The sequence below is a fragment of the Psammomys obesus genome, unplaced genomic scaffold (assembly GCF_907164565.1).
Source record: "Psammomys obesus unplaced genomic scaffold, mPsaObe1.curated_primary_1811, whole genome shotgun sequence".
Lineage (NCBI taxonomy): Eukaryota > Metazoa > Chordata > Mammalia > Rodentia > Muridae > Psammomys > Psammomys obesus.
In genome coordinates, this window is record NW_026592666.1 from 5169699 (window position 1) to 5184420 (window position 14722).

General features: G+C 38.8%; 1 protein-coding gene across 3 annotated transcripts in view; it reads right to left on the bottom strand.

Moving 5' to 3' along the window:
• Window positions 1-2641: 2641 nt before the first annotated feature.
• The window catches only part of Ltn1 (listerin E3 ubiquitin protein ligase 1), a 48829-nt gene continuing 36748 nt past the window's right edge, over window positions 2642-14722 (bottom strand). For all 3 annotated transcript variants that reach the window (XM_055614815.1, XM_055614816.1, XM_055614814.1), the window contains 6 exons: window positions 12545-12731; window positions 9268-9439; window positions 7913-8133; window positions 7156-7350; window positions 4986-5153; window positions 2642-4311 (listed from right to left, as the gene is read on the bottom strand). In XM_055614815.1, coding sequence (XP_055470790.1) covers window positions 4249-4311; window positions 4986-5153; window positions 7156-7350; window positions 7913-8133; window positions 9268-9439; window positions 12545-12731 — 1006 coding nt within the window. In that variant the 3' untranslated portion in view covers window positions 2642-4248. The remainder of the gene's footprint in view (window positions 4312-4985; window positions 5154-7155; window positions 7351-7912; window positions 8134-9267; window positions 9440-12544; window positions 12732-14722) is intronic.

Consider the following 14722-nt stretch of genomic DNA (forward strand, 5'->3'; position numbering starts at 1 on the left):
CTGGAGTTACAGGTGGTTCTGAGCCACCCAACACAAGTGCTAGAAAACAAATTTAGGTCCTCTCGAAGTGCAGTACAGTGCTTTTAACCAATGAGCCACCTCTCAGCTCTCTATATATAAATTTTTGAAAGTGGGTGTGAAGTTGCAGATAGGAGGAAGTTGATGTGTGAATGTGATCAAGATAAACTGTATACATGTATGAAATTTTCAAATAATAAAATTGATAATCCCCAGTTCATGATAGAGTAACCAGGGTCAGGATAACTTGGTGATCAATATTCTGTATTCAGATCTGTAAAGATACAGTATCAGGCCAAGGGCTGTCACTTAAAGCAAGAGCAGTTGCTTTAAGTGCTGGATTCTGAGGCCTGCAACTGCAGTTTAAGATAGGGCCTGCCGGAGGCCCTGTGTGGAATCCCTACCTGACACAACCTCAACCACTGCACTTGCTGGACCATAGCCAGAGTGCCAGAAGAACAACACTGCAGCCTGGGCATGAATATGGAAGGAGCAGTTGTAGGTGAGACTCTCAGGTACTCAGGAACACTTGTTTCCAACCTAAAGTCTCGCCTCTGGGTCCTGTGGAAATGCTGCCAATGTGCCATACTTGGGGAGTGGACTGTTAGGTGAAAACTTGTTGACTTTAGCAAGCAGCACCAATGGAAGCTCCAAAGGGAAAACCACACCACTGAACTGTCAAGAAAAGTACAGGGAAACATACAGGGTTGCATATTTTACCTTGCCTGCAACCTACATTAGTCAGGTACAGTTTCATTGCTGGCCAGCAAAACCAGGCTCCTGCACAAGAGCAGCAGACATAGCACAACAATTAATATGGACACTGGCATGGTCTCCACCAGTTTGTCTTGGTCCCAAGTCCTGTGGGGGTGAGAACAGGAGTATAGCCTCAGCCAGATGCATACTATACATTGTATAAGAAGACAGGAACTCTCAGGGAGCCTGAGTCTTTCCTTCGCATGCTGTCTCTTGGTATACCTTATGTTTACCAGACTGACCAGACTGCTGTGGAGAGAAACAGTAACCATGTCTTCCTGCTCGTGTTGAGAAAGAGGATGAAATGGAACAAAGTATATGACACTGTGAAGATGCCCTAATTAGGCCCATTTCTTCAACTGCTACCCTCCAGCACCCTACTGAGTCTGAGTAGTAGACAACAAATTCCAGGATACCTTGGTGTTACTCAAAGGAGTCCTTAAAATTCACAGTAAATAAATAAAAAATACCAGTGACAGATGAATACCCTTCCTAACTAAGTGAGACCTTTTGTAAGGAATATTCACAAATTAAAAGACAGGACTATACCAGGCAGTAAAGGATTTCACCACAGATAGACATTTCTTTTCCATCTAATTTAGAGCAGCAGAAAATAAATAGTTGGGGTATAAGACCTGGAAGATAAAATTTAGTGAGAGGTGAAGAGCTGCTGGGAGGAACAAAACTTTAAAAATGTTGTGATGGCTATTCTTAGTAGTCAACTTGGCTACATCTGGGATTAACTAAAACCCAAGTGGATGGGTACATGTGTGAGGAATTTTTCTTAATTAAATCATTTGAAATGGGAATTCCCATCTTTAATCTGGACCTTCTGAAATGGGAAGATCCACCTCTAATCTGGGCCATACCTTCTGCTGGGTGGCTATATAAAGGATGTGGAAGAAGGAAGCTTTTGCTCTTTGCCTGCTAGGTGCATTCCTTCACTGGCTTATACTGAAGACCAGATGAGACATCCAAATGTATTTGCCCAAAATGGCAATTAGGAAGACTGGCAGGTATAATGTTGAATAGTGGTTAAGTGAAGAAGCAAGTTGCAAAAGACGACACAAGTAGGAAAGCTCCCTCAATTTCTTTACAGAAAAAAAAAAAAGATTGCTATACATTATTTATAGATACAAATATACAGCATAAAGTATAAATCATCAAGTAGGAAGGAGATGCACAAACTTCAGAACAGCAAACTAGCTCTGGAGAAGGAAGGAGAATGGGCCAGAGAATAGAAAAGAGTAACATTTTATTTCTTTAAAAATCAGAAGAAGCAAATACGACAAAATAGTTTGGGAGGAGTTCATACAAGGGATATATATTACTATTTTCTGTATATTTGAAATATTCTATAATGGTATAATAATCAAATAATTATTCACACCATAAAATTTATCAAGTGTTAATGTTATTTAAGTAACAGAAATGCATATGCATATGTGAAATGATGAGAAAAATAAGAATTAAAAATAAATTTTAAAAATTGCTGTTTGGCTTGAGGTTAAAAGTACACTTGTACCAGGGCTTTGACTCTCAGTCAATTTTAAGGTCCTTTCATGCTAAGTTTATCAAGGGCTGGTATCCTGTCTATGAGTGTTGTCAAAGCTAAATAATAAAACCCAAACGTGGTATTCTGAGTTTCAGTCTTGCTTCTGGAAAGCTTTTTTTTAATTTTTTTTTTTTTTTAAAGCGTATCAACTGTAGTGAAGTGACAACTATCCACACAAGTCTCACAGGAAGCTTCCAGAGTGCTGAGTGTAAGGAGCTCCCGATGCCCACACACTGCAGGAAGCCAAAGGTCTACTTCTCTGTCTTCTCTTTTACTCAGGCTTCAGGTCACAAGTCAAGAACCAATACTGGAAAGGTTATAAACAAAATTTTATTGTAAAACTGCTTTTAAAGGAAAAGAGTAATTTTCAAAGGGGCATCGCCATTCATGTGACTACTGTGTCAGAGGCAGACATAGGTAAAAGAGTGTTGTAAGGGTTTAAGAAGAGGTAGTAGAATTTTGCTATCTACACTTCACTCTGTTTCGGAACCTCAAGACTATAAGATAATAAATATTACACAGAAGAAAAAATAATCAGGAGACAGACAAACTGATGCTGCATCTGTAACCCACACATAGTTCTCACTCTAGACTGCAGTCCTGACCAATTTCATACTACTTCAATAACAGTCTGTTGACCAGTTGATGGTAAGCAGGAATTTTATTTGACAAGAGTTGCACCTTTCTAATCAAACATTTGCAACACAGATGATAAACTGACCTGTTAGGTATCCTAATGACTAGATTAGATATGAAATGGAAGACTGTAGTAAATGAGTCTAAGATCCAAACTTCCGTACTTGATACTTTGGATATAGTTAAAGGCAACGGTACTGAAGCCAATGGCAGTTTTTCACTTGTTTACATACTGCAGTCCATTAAGACTTAATTTCCCCAGACTTGGTGGACACTTTAATTCCAACACTTGGGAGGCAAAGGCAGGCAGATTACTGAGTCCCAGGCTAGTCCAGAGCTACACAGTGAGATGTTATCTCAAAACAGAAAAACTTAACTTTACTTACTACTAAATTCTTCATTTCTGGTAGTTTTAAGTAATTAGCTCACAAAATTTAAAGTCTCCTACAACATTTTTAAGTATTGGTTTTTCCACACGTCATTGCACTTTAGTAATACTTATTCCTTTCTTAATAGACAACCACCATTTTACTTCACAAGAATAATTTAAAAACTGCTTCAAATTCCCACTCTTTGGAGACTCACTGAATGGAGTAATAACTTCATCCAACAAATTTACAATTCAAATCTCATTAACATAGGAAATAATTGTTTCACAAGCTAAAGATTAATGTCATGGATATAATTTATGAATTTTGTAAGTCTCAACAGAGCTGCTTGGAGTTCAGTTCATTCTTCCATGTGAGGTTTCAGAGCAGGCTTCAAACAGCTTTGGATATGGATGTAAATAGTTTAGTGTCACTTTATCATCTATGAAATTCAGTAATTTTTACTTATTGTTTGTCATCACCAACAAACAAATCTTAGTTTTACCTATAAATTTAAATCAGTTCAGTTCACTTGCCTTACACTTGGACTGTTCTACAACACAGACCAATAAACTGGATGGTTTTATAAGTTATAATATAGTTTATGCTTTTACAAATTTCAGTTTTATAATTTAGGATATTTTTGAGAAGAGATATATTTATTTTTAAATATACAAAGAGATTAAGCCATTAATATAAATATGTTCTCTCAAGTATGTAATGTTGTAAAAAGAAAGTTTCTAAAGATTTACAAAGCAAATCTAAAGAGAGGGGAGCCTGACTTGAGGCTCACATAACAGAGATGGCATTTCTGTCATGCTCACTGGCTTCCTCACATCGGTACTTCAAGATGAAACCAAGTCCACTGCCTCTGGCTTGACTTACTGCAGGGAAAATTTCCAATGAAAAAACACCTCAGAAAAAGGTCTCACGACAGAGTGGACAAGTTGATTTGTTGCTAGATGTAAACCATTTGTACTGGAAAAGAAAAGGTTTTAAATGTTAAAATAAATTTTAAAGCTTTCAATTTCATAATCTGTAATGACAAAATGAAAAATAGAACATATTAAGAATTTTGCCTTCCATCTCCAAAATTAACAACTAAATGCTCTTTCTAGAGGCTATACTGTGATCCCTTGCCCCTGTATACTAAGGCTCATTCATAAAACTAAGGTAGAAGAAATATATATGAAGAAATGAACTCAACATCCTACAAGGAGCAAAAGGTTCTGATGCTGGGCGGCTGTGTCAAGTCTTGTAGTGTCCCATCCTGGACCATTAATTCACTAAATGCTAAGAGCCCGAAAGTATCCATTCCTTAAAGTGCTTTGATGCACCATCTCAGTAAATCACTAATAATCTTTTACTGATTTTTTTAAAGTCACTTCTTAATGTCTACTATAAGCATATATTATTTTCTTAAATTGTTTGCATAACAGGAATGTGCAGTGGTGAGGACATGAGGTCAGAGAGCAGTTCCTGTAGATTGGTTCTCTCCTACCTCTACATGGTTGCCAGTCTTAGGCAGCAAGTGTCTTTACCCACTGAACCAACTTACCAGCCCTCCACACCATCTTTCAAATAAATATCACACATATATACAGAGCACAAAAAAAAAAAAAAAAAAAGTAAGAAATATCTCTTTGCCTTACCAAGCAAGCAGAGTGGAACTTTTTCTTGCATGTTCTACAGGCTTTTTTGGGAAGAGAATAGTTGAAACCATGAATAACTGAGAAGCAGATCATACAATCTTCAACACCCTCAAATCGTTTGTCTACATTATTCTTCCATAATGCTAAGCCTTCCATAATACTTCCATTCTGTAGTAAAGAGGAAAGAGAGAGGAAAGAGAGTCACCGATACTGACAGCCTCCAGATGGTACTTTTATTCACTCCCACAAAATCAAAGCTGAATCTGGCTGATTGATTATATTATCTCCTAACTTCCCTAAATGTTACTATAAATTATCTCTGAATTTTTAGGAAAAAATACAATTTTTCTCATTAAAGATAGTTTTTCCAAGAAATAATTGGTTTTAAAGGCTTAAATAAGATTCAGGTAGTAGCACAGAAGGGGAGTTTGGAAGTGGGTTAACCAAAGCTAAGATGTACCAGAAACCCTTACAGAAACCCACACCTTATAAGCTAATTTAAATTTCTTTGGGCTTTTTAGTAATATCTAAGAATGTATATTATATTTCACATAATATATTTTGATCATATCTACCATTTGCTCCTTGATCTTCACTCAGATCTGGCTCTGCCTAACTATACCCAAACTTTGTATCCTCTTAAAAAAAAAATATATATATATATATATATATATATATATATATATATATATATATAATTTTAACATAATATTACCTATGTAGGAATGGCTGGTTAGCAAGGTCTCAGAGGCCCCCCAACAACAAAGGCTTCTACTGTTACCCCTGGCTGCCCACCAGAACTAGATAAGACACAACACACTTTTGTTGCAGAACATAGAGAAATCAAGGTAGAACTGCCCTGAGCACTTTCTCCCTGCGTTCAGTGTCAGAAGGTGCTATGTAGGCCGCTGGGGGAGAAGGCACATCAATTGTCTTCTCCGGCCCTGGGCTCTACTATAACACTGACTTTCCAGCAGGAGGCACCCCCTGGTGCCGCAGTGGCAAGACTGCTGTGAGGGAACCTGCAGCTTTTTCATGAGCCTGCTTCGCAAGAGGGTTCACACCTTCCATAGACCTGGTCAAAGCCCATGTCCACATTTTATTTTGCCAAATGACAAGCATGTTTTTAGCTTCCCTGTAAACATTTATGTTTCAAACCCGAAGATAAATGATGTACTTTCTCAAGTGGGCAGTGATACAGAGATTGATAGCTGGTCAAATGCCGAGACAATATGTGACAGTTGGCTGCTAAACCCTAAACAAGGCAACTGAATCAACCACCCAAAGCTTAGGAAGAGGGAGCAGAAAGATGTAAGCAGCAGAAGCTATGGAGGAATGCTGTCTGCTGGACAGGACATGGCTTCTGTACTCAAGAATTCACTGCAGCTATGGCACAGAGTCAGCCAACAAGATCAGTGCACAGTACGGCAGGCATGATGCCAACTGAGGGGAGTGGGGCTACTATGACATGAAAGAGATGACAGACAAAGGGCAATGAGTTGAGAGGGAGCTGGAGCGGGAAGCTGAGAGAGCCTATGCTCAAGATACAGTGTATATATGTAGGAAACTGGAAAAAAATAAGATATTCGTTAAAAAAGAAAATACCTTTAAAGTCTTCTGAACCAATACTTTAAGTGTTAGCTGTAGCTTCTCTAAGGAGTTAGTCATTTAGAACAGCTTTCCTAATTTTCAACTGATAGTGATGATATCATCTGACCTTGCAATTGATTCATAGTAATAGAATAGAATTTTGCTTTAAAATAATTTTTATTGTAAAATATATACTTTTTTGTTTATATACATACAAAGAAAACTAAAGATCTATAATTTGTTTAAAGATCAATTAAAAGTTGAAATGTAGGAATAAAGGTAACTGGAAAAACATTCATTAATCCAGTCTCTCCTAAGAGAGCCCCTTCATTTCTTTAATACCATGTGTTGTTCTACATCTGCAATGTGAATGCAATAAAGCCCATGTCTACCAAACAACAGAAAAGTAATTACTGAACTTTGAAAATTAAAGCAGAAACAGCAGCTTTAGGAACCCATTTGATGCATTTATCCAAGAATTTTTAGTTTCCACTTTAAGCAAAGAGACTTTGTGCCTAGCTGCTCTTTCCAATAGATCCTTTCTCTGGTCTGAAGGGCAAATGTGTAAGCAGAAACATACCTGGTGGGTGAGGTAAGTGCTTAACTGCAGCATCCAGTTGCGCCACTGCTGCACAGCCACCCCAATCCTTTTCCCACTTTCCACTGTTATGGAACCCAAGGGATAATTGGAAGGCAACTGTATTATAAGTTCAATCACTATGTCTTCAATGGTGTAAGTAGCCATCACTTCCCGAGTAGTAGCTCGCGCCTTAACCTACAACACAAGAAAGGTGTTTTTTTCTTTGCCAAGTAACTTCCTATTATTATTGAAAGTGAAAACACTTTGACAGATCAACTAACAGCTGAAGATTACAAAGGAAGATAAGGAGAGGAACATATCATTTATCGGGGACCAGGCATCACCTGGCATGTGGCAAAGCATGAGAGCACAAGCCTTTAATCCCAGCACTCTGAAGACAGAGGCAGGGGAGGCCTAGAGCCTACACAGTGAGTTTCTGGTGAGACAAGGCTGCAAAAAATAAGATTTTAGCATGCTTTAGAGTGACTTTATGACACTTGGCTATTCTTATAAGCTCTACTTTGTGCATAGGAAGTGCCAAACGGTAATTAGGTCTGAACACAGGAAAGCACTGTTGAACAGTCAAATGGCACTCCAAGTATGAAGTGTCTGCTGGGTGCTTACCATCTCTTCGTTGACAGAGGAATCAGAAAATAAGGTAAACCATTTTCTATAAATTAAGGGTTATAATTTGTGATGACATAAGTAATCAAAGCTATAACTGCTATTTTTTTCCAGAAGTCAAGACAATACTAACCGTCATGCCATTGAATAGCTGTGTACTTGTTTGTACAGAAGATATTTCTTGAAAAGAAAGAACATTGCTGACATACTTGCTGGTAAATCTATCTACAATATTGAAAACACGCTTCTCACTGCTGTTCCACCACAGCCTAACCATGGCAGGCAAGTCTTTTAAAGTCATATGATAGACTGAACATGCCAAGTGTGGAATATGGTATGGCAGAGTTGCTGTTTCTGAAGAAAAAAAAAATTCCAAGTTAGTGATGTGCACTTCTCACCTGGAATAGCAGACGAACAGTATATTTCTGAGAACAGTGTAGTGGCTCATAAAACAGGAAGACTGCAGTTGAAAGAGTGTTAGCACCTGCATGCACACTCAAACTGAACTGCAGCAATGCCATGCAGTAGCAGTGAAAATCCCACTAATACAGAAAAGTCTAGAAATACCCTTGGTTTCACACGAAAGACCACAAATGAAACGGGACAAGTGTTTTTAAAAGAGAAACATTTAAGTGTCCTTTGTGGTTTTTGTTGGTTGTTTGTTTTTTGATTATAAAAGTAAGTTGCCTCCTTTAATGTCCCCACAGCTCATTGAGTTGCTGAACTGGAAAAAATCATCCCAGGGTCTGGAGAGATGATGGCTCAGTGGTTAAGGACCCTTGTTGCTCTTGCAAAGGAACTAGATTCCCAGCACTCACATGACAGCTCACTATGTCTGTAATTCCAGTTCTAGGGAACTGACATCTACCCTCTTCTGGACCCTCAGGGCAGAAACATGATGCGGATACATGGAGGTGAAACACTCATAAAGATGAAATAAAATAAACCTAAAAAAAGCCAAACACCTAATCTTTACACCACGCACAGCATCTTCAGAGCAAGGATTTTTCAGAGTTCTTCTTCATGGGCACAGTTATATAACAATACAGTAAGGTGCTCTGCATTTCTGTCTCCTCACATTTCTAACTAAAATGTAAGTTTCCAGTGAAGAACATAAACTTCACTTACTTTTGTTTCATCAATCAAATAGAGATGGTAGGGTGTGGTGGCACATGCCTTAAATCCCAGAAGAGGTGGACAGATCTTTATGAGCTTGAAGCCATCCTGGTCTACACAGAGTTCCAGGCCAGCAAAGGCCAGAGAGTGACACCCTTTCTCAAAAAAGATTCATATAGAATATTAAGTTTCAAAAACTAATGAAATTCTGATCCCTAAGTTCCAGCTATCTGTCCTATTAGATAAATTTGGAAAATCTTGAATTTCCACATCCTCCTAGCTGAAACTCCCATCAAAGGTCATCCTTGATGTTTAGTACAACTTGGTCTGAGCAAAGTCTCTAAGAAGGATGCATACGTATAGCTCACTGACCTCTAATACTCAGCTGAAGCTCCTCAGTGAAGAATGTTTTGGGGTCCTTATTTGACACCTCAATAGCTGTCTCTCCATAAGTAGGGTTTTCTGGCATAAGTCTGAACAGATGATAGAGTAATTTATTCAGACTCTTTGTTTTCCGAAGGTACATTGAATACAGAGCACGAAGCTGGTGGGAAGCAAAAAATGGATTAGTAAACTCAACTAAATAAGGCAAAAGAACAAACTAGTAGATTATACAATGATATGATAAGATGTATTTCAACACTTGGAATTATACAGAAGAGGCCAATGTAATTCAGTGGCCAAGCATTAACATGTACCGAGGCAGTAGGCTCATATACAATACTGACAAAATCAGAGACAGAGAGAGAGTGACTGAGTGAGAGCTCCATTACAGGAGCGCTGCTATAAGCGATGTGAGCATATGTATTCCCAAATGTGCTACGTGCATGACATGGCACTGCACTTCTCCTCGTTATTAGATAGATACTTCTAGCATTACTCTCAGATCAGCTCCCCATCAATACAGTCACGTTGGTTTGCAGGCTTCATCTGAGCCAAGACTATCTAGTTGCCATTCCCCACAGATGACTAACTCATACTCTGCCACACATTCCTTCCACACCATAGTCTTAATCTTGCAAATTCCTGAGTAAAACTAATTTCATTTTCAAGGCTAACTTTATTCTACATCAAATATTATGCCATTCTTTTAGAACAGAACACACAAATGAGTAGCACAAAATGTTTTCACAATTGTTTCACCACCAATCAGGAAATTCTACATAAAAATATGGATTTCTAGTTCCTCTTAAAATTAGGAAAATCTGGCACCCTAGACCAGACAGAACTCTGGGTGATATTCATGCTTCATAACTACCTGTTTCTCAGTAACCAACCCTGCGATTTCACATCGTTTTTGTTTTGGTTTGGATTACTTTCTTTGTATCACACACCTCACAGCACAAGTCATAAGATCTGGAGCTGATTAGGACATACTGATAAAACACCCTTGCAATGGAGAAATCTAGAGACAGAACCTTTACCAAGTAGCCAAGTTTTACATCACCAACACACCAGACCTAAGACAGCAAGCCACCTGACTTCTCAGCAGAGGCAAGTACCTCTGCTGAGAATTAATCATGGTTCAGTCCAACACTGCATATGTGTGTGCTGGCACACCTATATTCCCAGCACTTGAGAGCTAGAGGCTCGTGGATCAGAAGTTCAAGGACATCACAGCCTACCTAGTGAATATGAGGCCAGCCTTGGCTACATGGAAGTGTCTCAAAACATAAAGGGCTAGAGAATTGGCTCAGTGGCTAAGAGTGTGCACTGCTCTTTTAGGTCCTCATCTCAGTTCCCAGCACCTCTGGCAGGCAGTTTTAACTGCCTGTAACTCTAGTTCTAGAGGTTCTGACTTCATAGGCATCTACCACATATATACATAATTAAAAATTAAGTAAATCTTTTTAAAATTAAAATGATAGAAATTGCATCTCTGTGGGTATGATTTTGTGTTGCTTATTATTAACGGTAGTGGGACATACCTATACCCGCAGCATTTGGAAAGATAAAGCAGAAATACTGCCACAAGTTGAAGACGAGCCTGGAGCTAGATAGGAAGTTCCAAGTCAGTCTGGTCTGCAGAGTGAGACATTTTAAAAAAGTTGGAGGGAAGCTGAAAAGATGGCTCATCAGGTAAGACCATGTGCTGCTCTTGTAGATGACTAGTCTTGATTCCTATGACCCATACTGGGCAGCTTACAACCACCTGTAACTGACTACAAAGGATCTGACATCCTATACCCTCTTCTGGCCACTCACAAGCTCATACCCAGACACTTACATACTTTTGTTGTTGTTTGTTTTTGTTTTGTTTTTCTAGACAGTGTGTCTCTGTGTATCAAGCCCCAGCTATCCTGGACTCACTTTGTAGGCCAGAATGACCTCAAACTTATAGATATCTGCTTGCCTCTGCCTCCCAAGTGCTGGTTTAAAGGCATGTGCCACCAGGGCCAGCTATGACACTTAAGTAAATATATATATATATATATATATATATATATATATATATATATATATATATATATATGCATACTTAAAAATGAAATAAACATCTTTAAAACATTGTATAGAAGTTCATGTATCAGGAGGGTTAATACTGTGAAAATGGCCACCCTACCAAAAGCAATCTGCAGATTCAACACAATCCCCCATCAAAATCTCAACACAATTATTCACAGAAATTGAAAACAATAATATTCTATTTCATATGGAAAAACAAACAAACAACTCAGGATAGTTAAAGCAATCCTGAATAATAAAAGAAGTGCTGAAGTATCACCATCCCAGATTTCATGTTGTATTAGAGAGCTATAGTAATGGTATTTGCATAAAAACAGGTATATCTATAAGTGGAATAGAATTGAAGATCCAGAAATCACTCCACATTCCTATAAAGGTCATGTCTCAAAACTCACAAAGAGTTTTGTTGCAGTTCTGAAGAAATAAAAGCTAAAATTATACATGATAGCACACCATATAATGCTAGAGCTGGGGAGGCTGAGGCAACAGATTTGAGTTCAAGTCCAAGCTGGATTATATAACAAGATTCTATCTAAAAAATGAAAGAAGGTAAGAGAGTGTGATATAGGCAGAGGGGCAGGAAAAGGAGGGGAGAGAGACTGAGATCTTTCTTCTGAAATATGAAATAACAGAGACATCTAGTGGCCACTGTAGTAACTGGATATTATTAGGTTATTTTTGCTGGATTAAAGTTTTGACAGGGAGGAAACAGAGCTCATGATTGGGTAGTCCTTCAAAGACCGTCCTCAGAACACTAGTTTTGAGTGATACAGCAACTGAATCTCTGTGGCAAGATCATGACTTCCATAAAAAAGCAACCCCCCAATTCCAAATCTCTAAAATCACTGTTAGAACAAAAGTCAGACCATAAAAGATATTTCTTTGAACTAGAGAAATTAGCTGTTTACATCCTGTAAGGTTGAATGTCCCAGACCCATTTCCAAGATTCACTCTGGGGGAAAGAAGCATGCATTTGGAAAAATAAGTAATCTCGGCAGCAGGTGTATGAACCTGGCTTGACAGGTTTAGACTGAAATGTAGAGCATCCCTGTTCTGAGTCAAAAAGATAGGAAGGAGAGAGCTTTGAGAAACACATTGCAACAGAGTCATCCAAAGGGGTCACATGTAGTTATTCCATCGCACTCTCACCATCAACCATTCCTAAAGTCCTGCATTTATTTACCTGAGATGAAGCAGCTTTGAAGAAAGTAAGTATTAACTTCCAAGTAAGGAGGTATCCCAGAACATAGCAGAAATCCTCGCTCAGTGGCTTAATGGTAACTATCTGCCCCACAGGAACACAGCCCAGGACATTCTCCAGCAGGTCCTCCTGAGTGCTGAGGAGAGACATCAGTGCTGCCGGCGGTGACCTGAGAAGCAACACAGTACCATGTACTTGTCTCTCAACAAACTTAAACGTACTTAACAACTTCAAGCTTTAAAAAAGAAAATCTTCCCTTATTTAAAAAAAAAAGTTTCTATGCTAAAAAATAGATACTAGATGTCAACACCCAAACACAGTTGCAGAAAATACCTATTCCAACCTCTGATTTATAGTTCAGAAAACAAGTCCCATGGCCAGAGAACAAATGGCTAATTTTGTAAAAGTATTAGGCTTCCATGTTGTACTGAGCCCTTTACAGTGAGACACTGAGCCCCGCCTTACTTTGCATTTCCAGTTCCTACTGTCAACTTACTTAGCAGTTAAAACATCTCAAAAAGGTCATCATAATTTATCCAAAGGATAAACTTTTCATCGGAGTATTTCTCTTTTGAAAAGCTTGATGTGCACATGAACTCAGTAGAGTTACCTTTCTCTACTGGATCACTTAACTCAGTACTGTTTTCATGTGAAATTAGGAGCCCTAAAAAGTAAAATCCTCACTGGCCTTTCAAACTTGTCCACAGTACTCTAACCTGGTTCTTTGGTTTGTTTTTGTGTATTTTCCCCTGCTGGCATCCTGCTGCTAGCTCATAAACGTAGGCTTTCTCTAAGCTTCCACTCTCTTCCTGGTCTATAACAATTGTCATGAATACCTTACAAACACCATCTGAAATTGCATTCCATACTGCCATCCAAAACTGTTATGTCACTTCTGGAATGGTTCCACCTCAGCTTGCTTCTTTCTGCAACATATGCTTTACCTCATGTAAGAATCAGCTGGTGGCATACTATGTGCTAGCAAATGATGTCCTAAATCCTTAATGATTCCATCTTCACAGACTATATGTGATGTGTATGTGTTTGCCTAGATACACATGCACAGGCCAGAAGAGGACACTGGGTTTCTTCCTCTATCACTTTCCAACCTCTTCCCTTCAGACAAGGTCTTCTCACAGAGTCTAACATTCACTCTGGCAGGCAGCAAGCTCTGGGGACTTGCCTGCCTCTGGGCACCCTGCTCCCAGTCCTGGGATAACAGGTACATCTAGCCATGCCCAGCACTTATGTAGGTACTGAGGATTCCTAGCCCAATACTATTTTTAAGGCCATCTCTTATCCTGCTCCTTAACTACTATTCTAGCTTCACCTCCCCTGCTTTATACACAATAATTCATTTCAACTCTCACTGAACCAATGAGAATTACTTGTGGGTTTGTGGTGATCCCAATCACTCTGCATGATATGAAAAGTAGGACAGGGGACAGAAATTCTGTCATAGAGCTTGCTGAATAATTCACATCTCCCCTGTATATCCTGAACTGTCATGGCTCAGTGTCTTTGCCCATTGTTTCTTCTGTGTCCTACTGCAATGTCTATCCTTTTTCTTAGCACCTGTCACATGTACATCCTGTTACAAAGAGCTGCATCCATTACTTTATAAGTTCCTTAGCAAAATCAATGTGCTTACTATATATTGTTCTTGCCCCTCAACACCTATATTTTGTGTACAAATAGGGCTCTATAGATACCTGAAGTATCTACTATCTACACAACTATCTTCACTATCTACACAACTACCACATGGCCGAAGTTTTGATGAACAGCAGCACACTGAACTGAACTGATTCAGAAATAAATAGATAGACAGACAGACAGACAGACAGATAGATAGAGGGTAGGGGAGATGGCTCAGCAGTTAAGAGCACTGAGGTTTGATAGCCAGCACCCACGTAGCATCTCACTGTCATCTGTAACTCCAGTACCAAGGACTTTGATGCACTCTTCTGGCCTCCACAGACACCAGGAAACACATGTGGTGCACTGATATACATAAAGACAAAACACCCATATACATAATTTTTAAAATAAAGAGAAAAAATCTTTAACATCAACTTTAGGTTTCATTTGCCTTATAGAACTTCCAAAGGGTATGCATGCAAATTAGTACAAATTCTAGAGTCAGAGTCTGCATTTCAG